Below are 24,495 nucleotides of genomic sequence, written 5' to 3'. Positions count from 1 at the left end.
TCAAATACATAAACAAATAGAAATATGCGTCCTTTGCGTTTAAAAACTTTCTAACAAACTAGTCTCTACAAATGCTTGTTTTGGTCACGATTCTCTCCAGCATTACAAGTACTAGAGAAGAATGTGGTGGCGATCATTGGCCCACAGTCATCAGGAGGCAGTCACATACTCTCCCATGTGGCGAACTCATTACAAGTACCATTAGTCTCCTTCTCTGCAACCGACCCGACTCTCTCCTCGCTAGAATTCCCCTACTTCCTCCGTGCCACTCGATCTGACCAGTTTCAAATGCGTGCCATAGCCGACATTGTAGAATTCTTCCAGTGGCGTGAGGTCACCGCAATATATGTTGATGACGACTATGGCCGTAACGGTATTGCCGCCTTGGGGGATGAGCTGGCGCTCAGAAGGGCAAAGATTTCATACAAAGCTGCTTTTGCGCAGTCTGTGGATCTGACTGAGATCACTGACTTGCTGCTGCGGGTCAATTTAATGGAGTCACGAGTTTATGTCCTGCACGTGAACCCAGATTCAGGTCTAACTGTCTTTTCTGTTGCGCAAAAGTTGGGCATGACAGGACCTGGTTACGTATGGATCGCAACTAGTTGGCTGGCTGCAGTTTTAGATTCTAAAGGGTTTGGTTTAGGATATGGGTATGAGTCGGTGGATACCGACCCAAAAGTTCATAATATGATACAAGGGTCAATTGTGCTGAGAGAGCATACGCCGGATTCAGATCTCAAGATGAAATTTGTGTCCAGATGGAGAAACAAAACAGGCAATACAGCTACTGGTTCTAGTCTCAATGCATACAGTCTGTATGCTTATGATTCAGTGTGGCTAGTGGCACATGCAATTGATCAATATTTAAAAACGAATGGAAACAGAATAAATTTCTCTACTGACCCAAGATTGCATGATGCCAAGGGGAGCACTTTAAGCTTGGCGGTTTTGAAAATTTTCAATGGTGGTGAGGGCTTGCTACAAAATCTGCTGAGCACAAACTTCACAGGTGTTACTGGACAGTTACAGTTTGGCCCAAATCGGGACCTGATCCGCCCCGCATATGATATCATCAATGTGGTGTCTACTGGGCCACGATTGATTGGGTACTGGTCAAATTACTCAGGTCTATCCGTTGTTTCACCCGAAATCCTATATCAAAAGCCACAAAACTTGTCAGGTCAGGCCCGTTGGCTATACGATGTGATGTGGCCTGGTGGGACCACGCAGCAACCACGTGGTTGGGTTTTTCCGAACAATGGCCAGCCCTTGCGAATAGGAGTGCCAAACAAGGCCAGCTTTAAGCAGTTTGTATCAAGCGGGTCTAATTCTGGATCCAACAGCAATGCTAGTGGATTCTGTATTGATGTTTTCAATGCAGCAATCAAGTTATTGCCATACCCGGTGCCATGTTCTTATATACTGATTGGAAATGGTACTGTTAACCCGAATATTGATGATGCGATCAACATGATTGCTCAAAATGTACTCCCCCCCCCCCCCCCCCCCCCCCCCACACACACACACACACACACCAAGTGTACAACCTTAATTGGTACCAGGACCTAATACTACCATACAAGGCAAAAGCTGTAACCTGTATTGGAGAAGTCCTGGTTGAAATGCCAGACAGACATATGTTGAAATTCCCAATAACATACCCGAGTCATATTAATGCCATGCCAATTAGACTCGGTACCAAGACATTCCAGTGGTAGTAATACCTGTTTGGAGGTATTAACTGATGGCTAACTAACAAGACCAAAAAAAACTGAATGAATTGGTACCATGTTGGTATGCTTGATACTGAGACGGAGAGGTGACTTGTCAGTCAGGTCCTGATAGTGAACTAACTAACAAGACCAAAAAAACTGAATGAATTGCACTTGAAGTTGGTCCAGTGGGTATATGACAGATCAAATAACATTTTATTTTATTTATTTTCTTGAGATCTCCTGTACTTCCAACTTTTCAGGAATTGGATGCAGTAGTGGGGGACATAGCGATAGTGAAAAACCGAACAAAGATAGTGGATTTCACGCAACCTTATGCTGAAGCAGGTTTGGTGATAGTTGCACTAGTTAAGCACGGCAGCTCATGTGCATGGGCCTTTCTGAAACCATTTGCACTCCCAATGTGGTGTGTTATCGGTGTATTTTCCCTATTTGTTGGTTTTGTTGTTTGGATTCTCGAACACAGGACCAACGAGGAGTTCCGTGGCCCGCCTCGAGAACAAGTTGCAACTATATTTTGGTGAGAATTCAGTTACTACCTTTATTTTCTCTTTGCCCTCTTTTCAGAGTCTTGTAGCAGCAGCGGAGATTGGGCTATTCAAAACCATATCATGGATTTCCTTTTTTTTATGAAACTGTAGGGCACATTACAGTTTTTATGAACATTACTGGCATATGTACTAATTTGTTTTAATTATCTTTTGATTTCTTTTGAGAAAAAATAACCTATTTATTTGTTTGTTAATTCTGCAGGTTTAGTTTCTCCACTATGTTCTTTGCACACAGTATGTCCTCTTACTTGAGTTGAAAAAATAAAAACAAGTCAGAAAGAAAATGAGTATTCTTCCATATGCACAAAGCATCACACTAACACTAGAAAATTGCAGATGTCCATATGCCACCGAAAATGAAAAAATGATAGATATAAAACAAGGGGGAGGGTCTTTCTGGGTGCGTACTTTGAATAAACTATCTGATAAATAGTTTTTTTCCAACACTTGTGCTTGCACACAGGACCCATTTTCAGATGCATGCTTGATAATATTCAGAATTGCCACACAGTTTATATTCATCAGAAATGAAAGAAAATTATCTAAAAATATAATATTGTTTTGGCTTTACTGTATTGCAATTGTAGGAGAGAACACAGTATCTGTGCTCGCACGGTTTGTTTTGATTGTGTGGTTGTTTGTGGTCCTGATTATTACCTCCAGCTACACTGCATCTCTCAGCTCGATCCTAACTGTCCAACAACTCTCCTCTGGCATCAAAGGCCTCGATAGCCTCATAGCCAGCCATGACCCCATCGGGTATTATAAAAATACATATCTTTTTTTTTCTTTTCTTTTTTTTTAAAAGTTAGATGGCCAGGGTCACTAACAAATTGTATTAATAAAAATGTTTATTGACAAATATAAAAAGACATATCTTATTGTTAAACAAATAGTTTTCGCAAAATGCAACTTCTCATCATCACTATTATTGGCAAATAAAACACCTAATTTCTGGTGTTTGGAAAGAATACATCCAAAACTGACATTCTGGTCTAGATCCTAATGATCTGTCTGTTCCATTTGAATATAACTCTTGTGGATGTAGAAACAGTTGTGTTTCTTAGCAAATGCTGGGTACATTCGGGTTCTTCTGTGGTATACTTTAGTCAAAAAGAAGCTTATTCCCATCAGCATTCTCCAATTTATGTCTATCTAACCAAGAGGTAACGGCAGGGACCACATTCTTACAACTCCAATTGTTAAGGGACCAAAATGGAAAATTTACCATCAAGTACTGTAAAGGAAAAAGGATGATACTGTAAAGACCAACTCTTTCTTTTTCCTATGATACCTACCTCATGAATCTTTAGATATACAAGATTCAACATTTTCTGTGACAGGTACCAGGCTGGTACATTTACAAAGAATTACCTCATAGAGCAGCTGAACATACCTGAGTCAAGGCTTGTGCCGCTAAGTACCATTGATGAGTATGCCGATGCCCTGATGCGTGGGCCCCAGGGGGGTGGTGTTGCTGCAATAGTTGATCAGAGCCCATATGTTGAAATTTTTCTCAAAAGTTATTGCAACTTTCGCATTGTTGGTCAGGAGTTCACCCGAGAAGGATGGGGCTTCGTAAGTCTCTTTTTAAGATTTATTGCAAAGTATAGTAACATTCCAATAGGAAGATATGTTCATAAACTCTTTAACTCATATTAAGTTTGAAAAAAACCCTATAAATCAAATTTCAATGGCAAAATAGTGTCCATATTTTGAGGGTTCAAATGACTTTACATGTGGTGGTCCCACTATGCCTATATTTTCTAAACTTTTAATTGAACTCTAAAGTTGAAATGTCAAATTAAAATAGTTAGATGTGATCTATGTCATTTCTTCTATGCATGCATAAAAAATTACAATATTTCGTAATAAAATCCAATGGTATAGGTAATTTCTAAATGTTAATTTTACAAGTTCTTGGTCATTAAAACAAAGTTGAGATGCTATAATTTTTTTTATGTACGTCGAGAGTACATAATATAGGTCAGATCCAATGGTTTCATTTTGTTATTTTATTGTTTTAGAATTTTTGATATCATGCATTGAAAAGTAGAGGCATGAACATGGAGGCATCCAACCTACCTTTTTTTCTAAAAATACAGTTTTTTGAGGATTGTAGATTAATAACGTGCATCTGCCTGTATAATCTATTTTTTTTTTGAAAACTTGGTAGTAGCTACCAAGGTTCGTGAGGGGGAATCGAAATCTCGACCTTTGGGTATAACAACTCTAGGACATTTTCCTAGCCAATTGTGCTACCTCCCCTTTCTCCTGTATAATCTATTGGGTAATGTATATGAATATGGAACATACCATATAAACATGTATTTTTCTCTTAATAGGCATTTCAAAGAGATTCTCCTCTAGCAGTTGACCTCTCAACTGCTATTCTGACATTATCAGAGAATGGAGAACTCCAGCACATTCACGACCAATGGCTGAACAGCCACGACAAGTGCCGCTCCGAGAATACAGATATTGATTCAAATCGTCTAAGTCTAAGCAGCTTTTGGGGCCTTTTTTTAATATGTGGTGTTGTTTGTTTTTTGGCATTAATTATATATTTCATAAAGATATGTATTCAGTTTAAAAAATACAACAATAGAACAAGTGATACAAGAGAAAATGAAGCTGCGCCAGCTGACAAGACGCTACCATGTGTCCAGCAGCCAAGACGGTTTGCTAGTTTTCCTAGTTTCAAAGATTTGGTTGAGTTTGTGGATACCAAGGAAGCAGATCTCAAAAATAACAGAGAAAAGAGAGGGCAGGTGAAAACTTCCATTACGAGAAAATCTAGTGATATTGGTAACCAAACCTCACAAATTTCTATTGATTAATTATTAGTGTAAATTTGCAGGGTTCTTGTTTGTAAAATTTTAGTTTGGAAGTCCTTTATTGAAATTGATTGTGAAGGGGCTAAAGATTCAATGTGGAATAAGATTTGGAAAACATAATTGTCACTAAAGATTAGTGATGTGATTTTTACTACTACACAAGTAATAAATCCTAATTTACCCTCAATTCGGTTGCAAGTGTACAACCTTGTCAAGTAGTATTTAGGGATCGTCTCCACAGGGACAATTCGGAATATTAAACCTAACTTAACTAATTTAATTTAGTAAAAGGAAATAAAGGAATTTGTTTGTTTTCTATGATGGTTTGGTTTGTTGCTGATCAAATTGAATTAACTAAATTCTAGGTCTAAATGTGGTTTTAAACAAGAATGAGAAATTAGGGTCTCTTAGGGTTCCTATCCACTAATGTCACGATTAATTGATTTATTAAGGTTGTTCTTATAAATATGAAGGCACAGTCTAATGTTATCGGTATAAAGTGATATTTCTATGTTAATACCGTCTTTAAATTAGTATAAATGTCACCTCTCGGTACTTGGTTACACTAACCCAAAGTTATTAAGTCTTTAACTGTCCCAATTGGTATAGAAAGTTATTCGTCACCTCTCGGTACTTGGTACAATTTTCTAACCTATCGGGTTAAGCCCGTATAAGATGAGCGTCTCCTCTCTGTACTTAGCCTATCAAATACTCTTTTCTTTATGGTCAGGACTAAATATTCAATTTCTCAATTGTAAATACCGAATCCTAGGGTTTCATGCAATTTCGCTTAAGTCATCACAAACAAGTAATATAAAGAAAAGATCATACCAAGGAACAAGTAAATATAATATAAAATCAACTAATCCATGACATAAGTTTCAAGTTCTAACCCTAATCAACCCTAGAAATAGCCTTAGCCAATCATGGCTGCAGCACACAAGAGAAATAACAAGTAAAAGAGTTCTAAGAGAAAGAAATCAATGTAACCGCTCGAAGAATTCGCTATCTTCTTCTCCCTTCTTTTGTCTCTCCTTTTTCTCCTTATTCTCCTGTGTTTTTCTCTCTTTCTAATGTCTAAAATTCGTCCCTAAAACAGTTATCCTTCCAGAAATAAAAACAACCAATAAATAGCAAAAATCGCTTCTGGAACTGTTTATTGCGGGCCGCAATGTACTGTAGCAGTTAACAGACTGCGCAGAAAAATTCTGAACAGGTCCTTGCGGGCCGCAATAAAAGTCCTTGCGGGCCGCAATACATTCCTTTTATATTCTCAGGTTGTAGATCTTCTCGTTAGCTTTCCAAAAAGTGGTCGCAATCCTAAATCGGAGTTACGAGTCAAAAGTTATGGCCGTTTTAAGTTCAGACTCAATTTTTGGCTGACTGCTACAGTGTATTGCGGACCGCAATTACTTTATTGCGGGCCGCAATAACTTTGCTGGAATAAAAGGGGCTCTGACTTGTTTGGTTGCGGGCCGCAATAACTCCATTCCGGGCCGCAATAAATGTTGGCAGAAGCTCATTTCTTCGTGCTAACTCACCTGTTTTGAGTCGTTAAGCTCCATAAACTTGATTACCTGTAGAACAAACATAACTAGGGCAGTAACTTGAACTTTTGGACATTTCTAACCTAATTAAACCTAATTTAAACTAATTTAACCAAAACTTGGCTTAATTTACATATCTAACCCTAGGTTTAAATAGATACAATTTTGGCTTATCAATTAGAGTGTTTATTTCATTGGTAAATGAAAACAAGATTTTGACACATTTTAATCTTATCCAACGAGGATGGGAGAGGGACACCTCATGTTGCTTTTGATCAGATATTAATACTATTGAGAAATCATTTATTCCCAAAATGTCCTTATGCCTTAATTATCTCAAAATACTTTGCAATTACAAACAACATGGTTTCAATTTTGATTCAGTAAAAGAGATTTGGTAATGCATTATTAAAAAGTCTGATGTCAAAGAAAATATTATAATTTGACTTTTAGTGCCATATTATGGGTTGTTTGGTTGGAGAGGAATAAGTTACTGTTTCATTTAAACAAACCTTAAATGTGTGATATTATTACCAGGTATGATTATTCTTTAATAAGATTTTGGATGACTGCTTTAGGATTCTTTTTGGATGCAATTTGTTCATTAATCATTTTAGACACAGCTGAAGAAATTGCACACGGATAAGAAATGGCATAGGTGACTGGTACAATCTTGGTACCAGCGGCAGTGGTGTGGCAGTGTTGGGCTGAAATTGTGGTGGCTTGTTGAAAATATGTGTTTGAACCTGAATGTAAATAATGTAAGGGTTCTGTGGCCTAAACTTAATTAGATTAGATTTTGGATGACTGGCCTAGGATTCTTTTTGGATGCAATTTTTTCATCAATAATTTCAGACACAGCAGAAAAAATACACCCGGATAAGAAATGACACAGAGGACTGGTACAATCTTGGTACCAGTGGGCTGATATTGTGGTGGCTTGTTGAAAATTTGTGCTTAGTCCTGAATGTAAAGCTTTAGTTTTTGCCTTTTGTTGTCTACATGTGGAGAATTAATAATCGTAATTTGTGCAGTAATGTTTGCTTGTTTCTGATTGAGTCAAAACTTGGTATATATCTTTTTGAAGGGTAAACTTGGTATATCTTTATAATTTATCTATCTAGATAAACTTGGTATAATTCAAGAACAGAAAGCTTTTCTTTTTGAATTTGCATAAAACAGTCACTGCAACGCAATTTAATTGAGTTTTACGCGTAGCTTTTGTCGTCTGAGAGATTGATCTGAAATTTTTTTACAACGCGTAGCTTTTATCTCTCGACTCTCTGAAAGGGTAAGGCCCCTTGGGCTGTCAACTGTTACGATATAGATAGTATTTCATACCAGTTAATGTTAAGTTAACAGGAAAAAAAATAAAAACTTTATCCTTATCGGTACTCAATTAAGTTAACGAACAAGAAAATATCATATCCGTCTTATTGAATACGGTTCGGATCGAATAAAAGGATGCCATTGACACTCTGATTTGTATAAAAACATTTTTCAAAGTAAGAGAAAGAAGAAGAAATGAATATGGACATGGAGCCATGGAGTAATTAATAGTTATATGATTCTAAAACGATGAATTAATGAATACAACTAATATATCTTATAGAAATTTGGAAAAGTACAAGATTGTAAAAAAAAATGTAAGTTGTTTCGTGGAATTTGAACTCTTTTATCTTTATTTTTGAACTTCCAGAATTGAAGCAATTGTGAAGCAATCTTCCGTGTTTATTGAGTCGGAAAGAGAAAAGGCATTGCAAGATTGTCTATCCTCACCACTAGATTAAGATTCATCAGATTTCGATGAATAAACTTTATTTATACCATCTTATCGAATACAATACGAAAATAGAAGGTAATCACAGCATGTCAGCATGCTACATAGACAACCTTACCATGTTAGAATATAATATTAGAATAATTATACTAATCCCCCCACCCCTGTCCCCCCATTTATCCCCGCACTCTCTCACTTCCTTAACTGTCATATCCCCTCACTTATTTGGCTAAAAATTTCCATTTATCCCCGCATTAAATTAGAGTCATTTAATACCAATTCCCGCATTAATTATACTTTCCTCTAATAACAATTCCCGCATTAATTATTCCTTTAAAAATAATTTCCGCATTAATTATATTGTTATCTAATAACAATCCCCGTTAATAAATATTTATTTGTTATTTCTGAGAAGTATTTATCCATGTAACATAAAATATTTATCCATATAACATAAAGTATTTATCATTATGTCTGAGAGTATTTATCATTGATGTTTACCGTAAGTTGCAATTATGTTTGAGAAATATTTATCTATGTAACATAAAGTATTTATCCATGTAACATAAAGTATTTATCCTTATACATGAGAGTATTTATCATTATGTCTAAGAGTATTTATCACTTATGTTTTACTGTAAGTGCAATTATGTTTGAGAAATATTTATCTATGTAACATAAAATATTTATCGTTGTAACATAGAGTATTTATCATTGATGTTTTTACTGAAAATTGCAATTATGTCTGAGAAGTATTTGTCTATGTAACATAAAGTATTTATCATTATGTGTGAGAAGTATTTATCATTGGGTGAGGGGATTGTTTATTTAATGGTCCCCAATTGTGCGGGGACAATCCAAAAAAAAAAAAATTTTGTGCGGGGATAACTGACAAGTATTTATGAGGGGATTGTTTATTTAAGGGTCCCCAGTTGTGCGGGGACAATTCAAAAAAAAAAAAAATTTGTGTGGGGACAATTAATGGATTGATTTATTCAGTCATAAATAGAGATCATTGCATAGGGATTAATACTTTGCAAATTCAGGATAAATACTTTGATGCTTCAAGTTAAATACTAACATTTTTTGCGGAGTTTAATGATTGAGCGGTCCTCCCCATGACTTTTTTGGCAGTTAGTGCGGGGTTTTTTGCGGGGATAGACCTGCGGGGATTGTTATCATGATCCATAATATTATGGGTGGTGCCATCCGAATTTTTTATTAATAAAAATAAATAAATAAAATATCAAAAAAGGGATGGCTTTTGAGTTTTATCGATATATATAGGTAGATAGGGACGAATTTTTCTGTCCAATGGACGGCACCAATTATCCCGTTCGGCTTTCTTTAATTTACCCGACCAGATTAGTTGCTAATTTTGCTTAACAGAAAAAAAAAATCTTGGACGGGATAGATTATCCCGTCCGGTAATGTAGAATTTTTTTTAAAACAAAATTTCATTATCTAAGATGAAACCAAAAAACAAAAACAAAAAAAGCTACAGTACCGGACGGGATAGACGATAATCTATTCCGTCCAAGAGATTTTTTTTTTCATCTAAGCGAAATTAGTGGAGCACTAATCTGGATGGGATGATTTATCCCGTCCAGAACACTGTAGTTGGACGGGATAAACCATCCCAATCTACCTATATATCGATAAAACCCAAAAGCCATCCCCTTTCTCGATATTTTATTTATTTATTTTCTATTAATAAAAAATTCGGTGATGCCTTACTAGGGCCGCAAACGAATCAAACCGAATCTAACTTACTCTAGTTTGAGTTTGATTTTGAATAAGTTTCAAACCGAACTGGTTTGATTTGTTTCAGAACAAACTAATTTCGAATCGAATTAATTACGAACTAGAAATTTTTCGAATCGAAGTTGATCGAATTACGAACTACAATTTTTTTGGGCAGCCTTACTTGTATCGGTAGTTTATGCATTAGTTTATACATACATTATATATACAATTACCTTTTAATTCCAGACCGTGGAAAAAATTCACGGTTTGGGTATTTTTTATAATATATGTATATATAATATAATGAGTGTGACTAATATGCTTCCAGTAGCACTTCGGCCGAAGTGCTACCGGTCCAAATTTTAAATTTTAAAATCTAAAAAGTCGATCTAAACCGTTAGATGTGATCTCTATATTGAAATGTGCTTGGAGACTAAATTTTACATTTTTCAGAATTTGTTTACTATTTATTAAGCCACTTTGAAAATTGCTAATCCAACGGCAGCTTAACAAAACAGTAAAAATCTGAAGCCACCATTGGATCAGCAATTTTCAAAGTGGCTTAATAAATAGTAAAAAAAATTCAGAAAAATATAAAATTTGGTCTCCAAGCACATTTCAATATAGAGATCACAGTTCAAATAGACATTTTAAATTTTAAAATTTGAATTTGGACCGGTAGTATTTCAGCCTGAATGCATATTAGTGACACTCATAATATAATATATGTATATGTATATGTATATATAATCAATATATGTGTGTGTATATATATAGAGAGAGATGGGCTATGGTGCATTACAATGCATATGCTATGGTGTGCATTGGACCATAAATCACTGATTCACAGTCCAAATAACCGATCCAAACCATTCATCTTGTTCTCCATATTAATATGTGCTTGGAGACCAAATTTTACATTTTTTGAAATTTTTTTACTATTTATTAAGCCACTTTGAAAATCGCTGACCTGGTGGTCCAGAAATTTTTACTGTTCACCCAGATTTTCAATAAATCTAAAAAAATAGTAAAAAAATTCCAAAAAATGTAAAATTTGGTCTCCAAGCACATATTAATATGAAGAATAAGATGAACGGCTTGGATCGGTCATTTGAACTTTGAATCGATGATATATGGTCCAATGCACACCATAGCCTATGCATTGCAATGCATCATAGCCCATCTCTCTCTCTCACTATATATATATATATATATATATATAGAGTAAAGCTAGCGTGTGACATGCTCACCAAGAAAGTTTGGTGAGCATAACTCCAAAAGTATATCGGATCGACGTCAAATGTCAAATCCAAACCGTTGAAATCCATGTACTTCATGAGTGATGCATATATATGCAAAATTTTGAAAGTTTCGAGTTTATTTGCTACACGGTCAAGTGGTCAAAGAAATGAACATTTTATTATAAGTTATTTTATATATTCAATTTTTATTATTTCTTTGACCACTTGACCGTGTAGCAAATAAACTCGAAACTTTCAAAATTTTGCATGTATATGCATCACTCATGAAGTATATGAATTTCAACGGTTTGGATTTGGCATTTGACGTCGATCCGATATACTTTTGGAGTTATGCTCACCAAACTTTCTTGGTGAGCATGTCACACGCTAGCTTTACTCATATATATATATGAGATGGGCTACGGTGAGTTGCGAAGTAAAGCGACTATTTTACTTCACGCTCATATTTTGCGATTTTAAAGTTCAAAACGTCAATCCGAACCGTTCATCTTGTTCTCCATATTGAAATGTGCTTGGAGACCAAATTTTACATTTTTTGGAATTTGTTTACTATTTTTTAAGCAATTTTGAAAGTCACTGATCTGATGGTCCAGAAAATTTTACTGTTTTTTACTGTTCACAGCAAAACAGCAATTTTAAAAAATGCTTAATAAATAGTAAAAAATTCCAAAAAATGTAAAATTTGGTCTCCAAGCACATTTCAATATGGATTAAACATCTAACGGTTCGGATCGGTCGTTTGGACTTTCAAAATAAAAATACGGCGTGAAGTAGAAACGCGTTTTACTTTGCAACTCACCGTAGCCCATCTCTCTCTCTATATATATATATAATATATGGGAGATGGCTAAAATGAGCCATGGAGTAAAACAAGTTTTTGCTCCATGGCACTATATTTTCATTTTGAAAATCTAAATAACTAATCCGAACCACTCAACACGTTCTCCATATTGAAATGTGCTTGGAGATCAAATTTTATATTTTTTTTGGAATTTTTTTACTATTTATTAGGCCACTTTGAAAATCGCTGATCTGATGGTCCAGAAATTTTTATTTATTTTTACTGTTCACAGCAAAACAACAATTTTCAAAATTACTTAATAAATAGTAAAAAAATTTCAAAAAATGTAAAATTTAGTCTCCAAGCACATTTCAATATAGAGAACATGTTGGAAGGTTCGAATCAGCTGTTTGGATTTTCAAAATGAAAATATGGCGTGGAGTACAAACGTGTTTTACTTCATGGCTCACCCAAGTCAACCTCATAATATATGTATATGTATATGTATATATGGAGTTAGGCTGGGGTGCTATGGATAGCATAGTGGCCTCTAAGCTACGGCTCAATATTCGAGTTTTCAAAATCCAAACGGTCGATCCGAACCGTTCATCTTATTCTCCATATTAATATGTGCTTGGAGACCAAATTTTACATTTTTCTGAATTTTTTTACTATTTATTAAGTATTTTACAAAATTGTTGATCCAACGGTGGCTGCACAAAACAGTAAAACCGTTGGATTAGCGATTTTCAAAGTGGTTTAATAAATAGTAAAAAAATTCAGAAAATTATAAAATTTGGTCTCCAAGCAGATATTAATATGGAGAATAAGATGAACGGTTCGGATCGACCGTTTGGATTTTGAAAACTCGAATATTGAGCCGTCGCATAGAGGCCACTATGCTATCCATAGCACCCCAGCCTAACTCTGTATATATGTATATATAATATAATATATGTATAATATATGTATATGTATATCAAATTTGACCTCTGCTAATAAATCAATAAGTCTGGACTGATACAGGGACCAAATTGCAAAAGTGATTACACCAACATGTAGAGCATTCAAAAATACACATAATTGACACAAATTTCAATTTATTTGGGTTTTTCTACAGTTAGTTATAAATTTTCAAAGTTCAGCTTTCGAAAAAAATTTAAACAGCCATAACTTTGGCTAGGAAAGTCGGATTTGTACGTATGACCCCTTTTCGAAAAAGGAGAACGAGACGAATCCGAATATTTTCCAGTGGGTCACTCTTGGGTATCTGAAGCATCAGAATTTAAAAAAAACGTCGTTTAGTGAATCAAAAATTCAGTTTAAGTTTTCGTTCAACGGTAGACGTATAACGATCGGTATTTTGTTTATAAACATCGTTTGGGTTCTTTTATTGTTTTTTTTATAATATAATATTATATATTATATAATATTATGTATATATAATATGAGGAGGGATCCGATTACATCCTTTTTTGGTGACACCGAATTACACTCTCCATTTTCAAAGTTTACAAAGTCCAAACAGTCGATCCAAACCAAGGTTCTAAATAGCGATTATAGCGGCATAGCGGGGGGCTAAAAAAAACTATTATGAATAGCGTAGCTATAGCGGAAGCTATCACACATAGCGATTTTCCCTTTTCAAACTTTATATTCTATATTTCTACTAATTATCAACATAATCAATATTAGAGAATTGATGTAACAACTAAATGACAACTAATCTAAGTCTATACTTTTTATCAATTACGCAAATAAGAAGGAAAAAAATCTAAAAAAGTAACATTATTTAATAGTTTATACTTTATGGTATTACATATTATAATAGACAAAGAACAATTAATTTTATAAGGTAAATGAAGTCAATATACATATTTAAACATTTTATAATTATAATAATAATCAAAATCAGCTTTCAATTGAAACGAACGATAATAATTTTACAAATGAATACTATAAAAAGAGTAATCAAAATGAAGAATTAGTATTGGAATATTTCTCGATATAGAATGATAGAATAAATCACAAATAAAAATAGAAGCATATAGTTTGGTTTAGTATACTTATCGTAGAAGACCATGTAGCATTATAAATAAGAATAGAAGTATAGAAGTCCATATAAATTGCAAAAAAAAAAACATGTAGCATAGTGGTAGCTATAGTGAGTCTCATATAGCGGTAATAGCGGTCAGCTATTATAGCTATAGCGGTCGTAGCTGAGTTAGCGCAATTTTATCTCATAGCTTAGCGTTTATGGTTCGGAAAAGCTATAGCGCCGCTATAGCTAGCTATTTAGAACCATGATCCAAACCGTTCAACTTGTTGGATATGTTAAAATGTGCTTGCAAATCAAATTTTACATTTTTTGGATTTTTTTTTACTATTTATTAAGTATTTAACAAAATTGTTATATTCAGACCGTTGAATTTTTGTACCCATCTTAATAAATAGTAAAAAAATTCAGAAAAATGTAAAATTTGATCCGCAAGCACATTTTAACATATCCAACAAGTTGAACGTTTTGGATCGACTATTTGAACTTTGTAAACATAGGGTGTAATCCGGTGTCACCAAAAAAGGGTGTAATTGAATCCCTCCTCATATAATATATAATATATAATATGTGGAGGGATCCGATTACACCCTTTTTTGGTGACACCGAATTACACTCTCGATGTTCAAAGTTTCAATAGTCGATCCAAACCGTTCAACATAATGGATATATTAAAATGTGCTTGCAAATCAAATTTTATATTTTTGGAATTTTTTTTACTATTTATTAAGTATTTAACAAAATCGCTATATTCAGAACCATTGAATTTTTGTACCCATCTTAATAAATAGTAAAAAAAACTCCAAAAAAATATAAAATTTGATCTGCAAGCACATTTTAACATATCCATCATGTTGAACGGTTTGGATCAACTGTTTGGACTTCAAAAATATAGAGTGTAATCTGGTGTCACCAAAAAAGGGTGTAATTAGATCTCTCCTCATATAATATATAATATAATATATGTATATATAATATATAAGAGGTGGGCTACGGTGAGTTGCGAAGTAAAGCGACTATTTTATTTCACGCTCATATTTTTCATTTTTAAAGTTCAAAACGTCGATCCGAACCGTTCATCTTGTTCTCCATATTGAAATGTGCTTGGAGACCAAATTTTACATTTTTTGGATTTTTGTTACTATTTATTAAGCAATTTTGAAAGTCGCTGATCTGATGGTCCAGAAAATTTTACTGTTTTTACTGTTCACCGCAAAACAGCCATTTTAAAAAATGCTTAATAAATAGTAAAAAAATTCCAAAAAATATAAAATTTGGTCTCCAAGCACATCTCAATATGGATTAAACATCTAACGGTTCGGATCGGTCGTTTGGACTTTCAAAATAAAAATGCGGCGTGAAGTAGAAACGCGTTTTACTTCACAACTCACCGTAGCCCATCTCTAATATATAATATATAATTATAATATATGTATATACATATAAATATATTATATTATATAGAGAGTGACTAATGTGCATTCGAATGTATATGGACCGAAATACATACGGTCCAAATTCAACTTTTTAAAATCCAAACAGTCGATCCAAACCGTTCATCTTGTTCTCCATATTAATGTGTGCTTGGAGACCAAATTTTACATTTTTCTGAATTTTTTTACTAGTTATTAAGTATTTTACAAAATTGTTGATCCAACGCTAGCTACTGATTTTACTGTTTTGTTAAGCCACCGTTGGATTAACAATTTTGTAAAATACTTAATAAATAGTTAAAAAAATCAGAAAAATATAAAATTTGGTCTCCAAGCACATATTAATATGGAGAACAAATGAACGGCTCGGATCAACCATTTGGATTTTGAAAAGTCGAATATGGATCGTATGTATTTCGGCCCATATACATTCAAATACAAATTAGTCACTCTCATATACATATACATATACATATACATATACATATACATATACATATACATATACATATACATATACATATACATATATTATAAAAAAAAAGAGTTTAAAAAAAATAAAACAAAAAAAACCAAACCGTGAATTTTTTTCCACGGTTTGGATATTTTTATAATTTCGGCTGAATCATGATTATTATTAATAAAATATTTATGAAAATAGATATTTTTAAAAAACTCGGCCGCATCCGGTAAACTTAATTATCCATCTATTATTCTTAGCTTACCAGTTCTTCTATTTTAGAATATCATGGGCGTGTGGTCAGCTGACTTGTTCCAACCCGTTAACATTTGTGAATTGTCACATTCAGGTTCTACTTGTGTTATTCATTAATGCATTTATTCTTAAACCAAACTAGAGAAAAATGAAACTATATATTCTGCCTCTTATAATACATTCCTTTCCTTATGTTTTACAAGAAAACATTCCTTTCTAGGCAACAAGGCAATATGAGCAGGACCATTGTTTCTGTTTTACAAGAAAACATTCCTTTCTAGGCAACAAGGCAATATGAGCAGGACCATTGTTTCGGTTTTACAAGAAAACATTCCTTTCTAGGCAACAAGGCAATATAAGCAGGACCATTGTTTCTGTTCAGGCAGGAGCATATTACAGCTAAGCCAGGTGGTGCTTAGCCATCCTTGTGATTTAATTTTTTTAAAATAATCTATATTGAAATTTAATTGAATATTTTATTTTATTTAATATAATTCAGTTCTCCCTCGTCAAATGCTAAATGTCTGCTTGTGGCTTAGTTGTCTGCATTTTATCAATAATTCATTATTTGTAATGATTATTATTTATTATGTTATTATTTTAAATAACTACTAATTATCATTATTTATATTATAATGTAATACATTGTTATCATTATTATCGGTACTATTATTATTACAATTAGTTATATTATTATTAACATTATTAATTATAGTGTCATTATATTTAATTATTATTCATATTAATTTTGCAAATATTCATATCATATTATTTACATTTTTATTATTATAAACTGAATCATCATCATTAATTATCATTAGTATTATAATAAATAAAAATTATGGTCGTTTATATCATAATCATCATTGTTACCATTATCAATAAAGTAGTTGTTGTTATTATTATTATTACTCAATCGATCTTTTCACTATTCTAATTAACATTATACCAAACAAAACATTTTCACTCTTCCAAGTTGTAAATAATGGATCCGTAATCTACTATTCTTTTCTAACAAGAAAAGCAGCTTCCTACTATTATTTTCTGTCTATATCTCTCTTCGAAGAACATGAGAGAGAGAGAAAGAATCATGTACGTGGGAGAGAGAGATAAAGAGAATAGCAAGGAATCGAGAAGGGATGTTAAAATTCAAGTCAGAGCCAAATTCGAAGGAGCTATCTTGGGACCCACTAGGAACGATTGATGCCGGTCATTCCTCATTTTCCATGTGCTGGAGGGAGGACAACTTGTGGGCTAAAGAAGCTACCTTCAGTATACTGGCATTTGAGATGCGATATCCAAATTTTTGAAATTTGAAATTTGAAAAAAAATTGAAATTTGAAAAAAAAAATGAAATTTGAAAAAAAAAAATGAAATTAAAATTTGAAAAAAAAAATTGAAATTGAACTTTAAATTTTGAAATTTAAATTTAAAATTTATCCGCATAAAAAAAATTGAGCAATAGGCTGGTATTAACCCCTCAAAATTCAAAACAATTACTCGATTGCTCATAAGTCATAACAAATGCTTGCTTAATAGAAAATACAAATAAGTAAAAATATGAGTCGGCTCGCAAACCGACTTGTGAACTCGTGAGTTGAGCTGAGTTACATGAGCCGAGCCGAGCTTTTTTCTTTCAAAAGCTAGCCGAGTCGAGTTCGGGCTTTTTTAAGTTTTGATTCTAATTCGTTATGAAATATTGAGCCGCTCAACTCATCGATTCACGAGTTGGCTCGACTCATTAGCAACCCTAGCTGGAACATTTTCTGAAACAATGACAGCAAATTTTTAAAAATAGAAAAGAGGCTGAAATGTTTTCTAAAATAGAAAAAGTGGGCTGAAACAAAACAATAATAATAGTTTTTTTCTAAAATTTGGATCCAAATTTTTTTCTCCAATTTTTTTTTTCAGATCTATCTATACCATCTAAAAATTCCAGCATTCTTTATGTTTCTCTTTATTATTTAATAACAATTTCTAGAAATAAAAATTCTCCTATTTGGGTACTAGACGAGGCACGTTTGTCTTGTTCCAAAAAATTCCACACACCACGACACCAACTGTTTCCTCACACGTGGCAACTTGAAAACCAATTATTCACCTGATTTTTTACAGCTAGATTAACATTCTTAGCAGAAATGGACGGGTAGATAATGACTGTGAGTGGTTGTAGACATGCATCTTGAAAATATGGTATAATTAATTAATAACATGCTTAGCAGAAATGTACGGGTAGATAACTGATAACCATTCATTCACCTGATTTCTTTTTCTTGCCTCTCTGCACACACAAGCAGAAATGGACAGATGACGCCTATGGGCTTTTCATCAAAAACAAAAGAAATGGACAGATGGATAATGACTGTGAGTGTTACTCAATTCCAGAACTTTTTTATGGTTTTAACTTTTTGCGGAAACCATTAATATATATTAAACACAAGGTGAAGAAATGTGCTGATTTTTCGAATTGTATAAGCAAAAATATTGAAGACATACAGTCAACAAGTACCGATTTTTCAATCAATATTACGCATTCAGGGTCCATTCAAATGTCAGGAGTGTTGAGAATTCCCGAAATTTTTATTAATAGAAAATTAATTAATTAATTAAATATCAATAATGGAGAACAAATCTGAGTTTTTTCGAGATATAGGGAAAACGTGATAGTTTTTATCTGGACGTTATAGACTATCACGGCCTAAAACAGTGCTAGTTTCTGACCAAAACAGTGTCATTTCCTGCCAAAACAGAGGCCGAAACAGACTGTTCCTGGCCGTGATGGTCTATAACGTTCAGAGAACGTTATAAACTATCACGTTTTTCCTATATCTCAAAAAAACTCAAATCTGTTCTCCATTATCGATATTTATTTAAATAATTTCCTATTAATAAAAATTTCGGTGAGAATCCAGGTATGATCCATATAGGGTTACAATTCGATTTTAATTTAATGAAAAAATATAGCGGAAGCTATTTTATAAACGTTAATCGTAATTGTTCTTCGTCTCACTTGCGTGTTAAATGTACACAGCAATGAAAATCATATCTCTACAACAATAAAATATATATATATATATAGAGAGAGAGAGAGAGTAAGACTTGGATGCTATGGATCGCATAGAGAGCTATGGTGCTACGGCTCAATAATTGAGTTTTCAAAATTCTAACGGTCGATCCGAACCGTTCATCTTGTTCTCCATATTAATATGTGTTTGGAGACCAAATTTTACATGTTTTGAAAATTTTTTACTATTTTTTTAGCTAGATGGAAAATCACTTGATCTAAAAAATTCTGCACCATTCAGATATTTGATTTTCTACCTATCTAAACAAATAGTAAAAAATTTCCAAAAAATATAAAATTTAGTCTCCAAACACATATTAATATGGAGAACAAGATGAACGGTTCGAATCGACCGTTAGAATTTTGAAAACTCGAATATTGAGCCGTAGCACCGTAGCCCTCTATGCTATCCATAGCACCCAAGCCTTACTCTCTCTCTCTCTCTCTATATATATATATATAGAGAGAGAGAGAGAGAGAGAGAGAGAGAGGGAGAGAGTGGCTAATATGCATTCGGTTGCATATGGACCGAAGTGCTTACGGTCCAAATTTGATTTTTCAAAATTCAAACGGTCGATCTGAACCGTTCATCTTGTTCTCCATATTAATATGTGCTTGGAGACCAAATTTTTATATTTTTCTGAATTTTTTTACTATTTATTAAGTATTTTACAAAATTGTTGATCCAACGGTAGCTGCTGATTTTACTATATATATATATTGTCTCTACCTATATTCATACAAACAAGTTAAAAACAATCATGAGTTGACATGCTTATTCGGATGTCCAAAAACATGTTCCATTGAATGAATTATAATATATGAATTATAATATATTTAGATCCTAAAACCATTAAAACCTTCGAGTAAGCATGAGTGATCGATTTAATTGTACATTTTCAGTCGCATCCATTCAGTTGCAACTTTTCAGAGTGCATGAATTTTGGTCTATAATTTTTGCGGCAGAGTATAATTTAATCCATATTTAATTTCGGCTAAAATAATTGACATGTAAGACATTTGTAACAATGAGATTAAACGGGATACATATCGCATGAATTTATTCGTGAGATTTCATACTGGTAAAATGACGTAATTTGTTATGAAAATTTACAAAATAATTGTTCGATTATGTTGTAAGAATATTAAAATTATTTTTTCTCTTTCAAGAGCTAGCTATCAATGCTAATTTTTTTATTAATAATTTGCTAATTTAGTGAGCTTTAACAACAGTACAATTTTAAGCTTATTTTGTAAAGGAATATACTTGCATTATTCATTAATCATTATTATAGTCTTTTAATGTAACACTGTGAACTTTAAAATTCAGATTTAATTAAAATAATAAGTGGTTAAATCGAATAATATATATATATACGTATATACGAAATTAGTGACGTGGATGGTGAACAATAATTATACGATTAATTGTGTTAAGAAAGAGGAGCAATGGGTGTTATATAAATCATTTAATCAATATCGAACAAGTGGAGGGTTTATTTTGCAAAAAGACCACTTACAAGTGGGGGCCCTTGTCATTCCTTCCTCTTTCCCTCCTTCCTTTCCTTTCCTGCGCCCCCATCTCTTCTCTTTTTCTTTCTTTGCTTCCGCCAAGAGGGAAAGACAACGAGAGAGTGAGAGAGAGAGCCCCCGGTGACCGTATTGCCCGAAAACGGAGATTTCGGAAGAGGAGCTCAAACCTCGCACATCCATCCGTTCCATTGGTAATTCCCCTTTCTATTTCTCTCTCATTTCTTGATTCCGTATTTTTAGGGTTTCGGTGAAAACCCGTAGAATCGTACCAAACTGATTATTCCGTGCCTTTGTTGTTTCTATAGTGTAAATTGATTGATTTCGTGTTCCAAAGTGCAACCAAATTTCCAACTTATGGATTTTCCCAAAAATTGATTAGGGTCTAAATTGTAAAAGTGTCGGAATTTAATGAATTGACCTATGTATAGATCCTAACGAGCACGGCTAGCGGGATTGACGAGCTTACCGAGTCGCGAGATCGCGGACCCTCTACGTGCCCTACGTAACCAGGTGCAGGGGTTCACGGGATCTGTTTTGGGGTTTATTCGTAGAACTAAATAACGGTGCATATTATTATATTTATGTTGATTGCTTGATTTAAATAAACTGTGCATAGCATGTTGAATCTCTGATTGAAAGCATTTGTTGCCGCATTGCATTAATTGTGATATTAGTGTAATTGAATTGTATAACTGTTAAGATTCTCATGTTGGTACGGTTTATCGATTGTTGATCTGTCGTTTTGAATAAGTGAGTGGAACCACAGTATGACTTGGATTGATTGTGTGAAGTGAACAGTGTATCATAGTGGAAAGTCTAGCTAGCTACTAGACTTTCATCCAGGACCCTTATGCGCATCTGGAGAATGGCCCTAGTGAACCCAGTACCGGTTGGGTAAGGGAAGTGCAGTGTAATTTTAGGTAGAACTGTGGTTCAGTGATTCAGTGAAAGTGTCAGTGATTTCTTTTTGAGAAAATTGATATTCTGTTGCATATTCGCGGAATATGCCCGTGTATATTTTAAGTGATGAATTGATGAAATTGTACGACTTGAAACCAGAAATTAGAATTGTTAAGCCGGAGGTGATCGATAGTTGATATCTGTACCTCATAACCAAACGTATATATATTATATCTGTGAAACCAAATCTTTCTGGAAATTCGTTGATTGATGTTGATGAGATGTGAATTGAAATCTGTTTGAATCTATTCCCGGTACATGTGCATTTATTATTATTGGTGAATAAATAAATAGATACCCTTTTGCTAGTGTATTTAGTTATGGTGATGGATTTCTCACAAATCCAGTAGCCCTATAAATTCCGCACTGAGAAAAACGGATGACAGGTTTTTCTCACCCCCTCCCCTCGGGGAATTTTTCCCTTTGAATTGAAATGTGCAGGTAAACGCGAGTGAAGTGGGACTCGGGCTCGACGCGTGAGTTTAGGCCGAGCTAATAGGTTATGCCAAACCCTTTATGCCCATTTTGAATGTGTAGTTGAACCCGTAGACGGTTATTTTGATGTATACGTTATTATCGAACCGTATTATGTTCTAAAACCCTAACGGTATGTTTTAAATTGTTGTTATGACTTAAATGTTGAAATTGCATGTTTAAATGTCATTAAAATTTCTAGTAAATGGGGAATAATTGTTTAATTATACGGGGATTTGATCGGATTTGAAAACGGGGTGAAATTTCACGAAAATGGGCAAAGGAATGAAAAACTGTACCCTTATTGCGGGCCGCAATAACCCTATTGCGGGCCGCAATGAGAGTAGACAGAGGGAAATTCGCAGATTAAAATCCAACCAGGTCATTGCGAGCCGCAATCAAATTCATTGCGGGCCGCAATGAATGGATGCCGAGGCCAACCAGGTCATTGCGGGCCGCAATGAATGGAGGCAGAGACGATTTGCAGAGGCTGGAAATTTTGGAACTTGTTGCGAGCCGCAACAGCCCTATTGCGGGCCGCAATGGGGATTCTGAAAAATGCTGTTTTGGGTATAACTTAGCCAAATTAAATCGGATTTGAACCAAACTTGTTTTAAATCAAATCATATGATAATTTGACTAATCTGGGCCGTCGGTTAAAGGATTGTTATGCAATTTGACTTCTCCGAAATAAAATTTTCCGGGCTCTATTGAGCGGTGCTTCGTAACCTCAGACAACGCTCGCAGGGCCTGCCGCCCCCCTGCCACCCCCCGCATACTCCTAGAAGCGGGCCCACACATATAAACATAACAATTTATATATATATATATATATATATATAAATCTACATGAACAAAACCGCATTTTAAAACAAAACTGCGCGACCCCCTGTTCCGGGGTGTGACATTTAATATTAAAAACTGTTGTTATAAATTTAAAACTTTGTATTATCACAATATTTAACAAAGTAAACTATAAACTAAATTTTAGGTTATTACGAATATTGTTTTATTTCCAATATCTAGAAATTTCAAGTTTAATTAAAACTCAATTTTGCGCAGTTACAATTTTCCTTTTTTTCATCACAAAAACATCATAGAAAATTTCATTGAGGAAAAATTATTGTACCGACAAATTTATTGTCAAATATAAAATTTAAGAACCACAAATTATATAAAAAAAAAAAATTTAAAATTTTAATAATTACCTAATCGGTTGTCAACTATCAACAAAATTTATTGTCAGCGTTACTTATCCCTTAATTTATTGTAATTGATAACCTGAAACAAAAAGTTCCAAGTATATCCACTTCATCGACTAATTCTAGTTGTTGTTATTTAGAAATGCGGGACCCACTTAAATTTTTAAAGATAATTATAAGGATTTTACTCCTCTGGTCATGAAAATATCCAGCTTCTATATATATTGGAAATCTTTTTTATAAAATTATTACCAAATAAAAAAGAGTAAACCGGACAAAAAGGGTGTATAGCTTAATTTTTTGTTTTTCAAAAAGAAAAATAGTTAGATCTGCAAACATGGCATTCCGTGCATGGTTAAAAAAGAGGTAATAGAACTACATCCTCCAATTTCTCTCTAAGAAGGTATAAATAGAAAGAAGATAAATAATAAAGTTAGAGATTTCATCTAAAAGATGTCGCATGTTCAATTCTATTAAGGGAAAGATTGCAGATTTAATTTTCAAAAATAGCATCTAAAAGACATTGAGATGTACCAAAATCTTTTAATTAAAAAAATAAAACAAAATAATGTCAGAGATTTATAACCATATTTTTTCTTATGAGGTTATTAATTATAAAAGAAAAAGTAGTAGAAAAACAGATTGGTAGTATTGGGATTGCAGAAATAAAAAGTTTGGGAGAGAAGATATCAAAATAAAATACTTAAAAGCAGAGCTTACAATGAAAATTATAAGTTAGTTTTTTGCAGGATACAGTCATACAGAATAGAACAATGGTGAAATTAATATATCCCACTTGTAATGCCTTTCTTTGTTTC

General features: G+C 33.5%; 1 protein-coding gene across 3 annotated transcripts in view; it reads left to right on the top strand.

The window, feature by feature from the left end:
* The window catches only part of LOC144562233 (glutamate receptor 3.5-like), a 36,434-nt gene that overhangs the window by 1,766 nt on the left and 10,173 nt on the right, over nucleotides 1-24,495 (top strand). For 2 of the 3 annotated variants that reach the window (XM_078311421.1, XM_078311419.1), the window contains exons 2-7: nucleotides 101-1,488; nucleotides 1,979-2,256; nucleotides 2,490-2,521; nucleotides 2,875-3,046; nucleotides 3,631-3,865; nucleotides 4,633-5,058. In XM_078311421.1, the coding sequence (XP_078167547.1) occupies nucleotides 101-1,488; nucleotides 1,979-2,256; nucleotides 2,490-2,521; nucleotides 2,875-3,046; nucleotides 3,631-3,865; nucleotides 4,633-5,058 (2,531 nt within the window). Of the gene's footprint in view, nucleotides 1-100; nucleotides 1,489-1,978; nucleotides 2,257-2,489; nucleotides 2,522-2,874; nucleotides 3,047-3,630; nucleotides 3,866-4,632; nucleotides 5,240-24,495 lie in introns of those variants that run through there. The other variant, XM_078311418.1, reaches the window with a different exon arrangement.

Source organism: Carex rostrata, chromosome 11 (assembly GCF_964058835.1).
Source record: "Carex rostrata chromosome 11, lpCarRost1.2, whole genome shotgun sequence".
NCBI classification, from domain to species: Eukaryota; Viridiplantae; Streptophyta; class Magnoliopsida; order Poales; family Cyperaceae; genus Carex; species Carex rostrata.
Note: the sequence above shows the minus strand (reverse complement) of the source record. Positions and strands in the feature narration are given on the sequence as shown.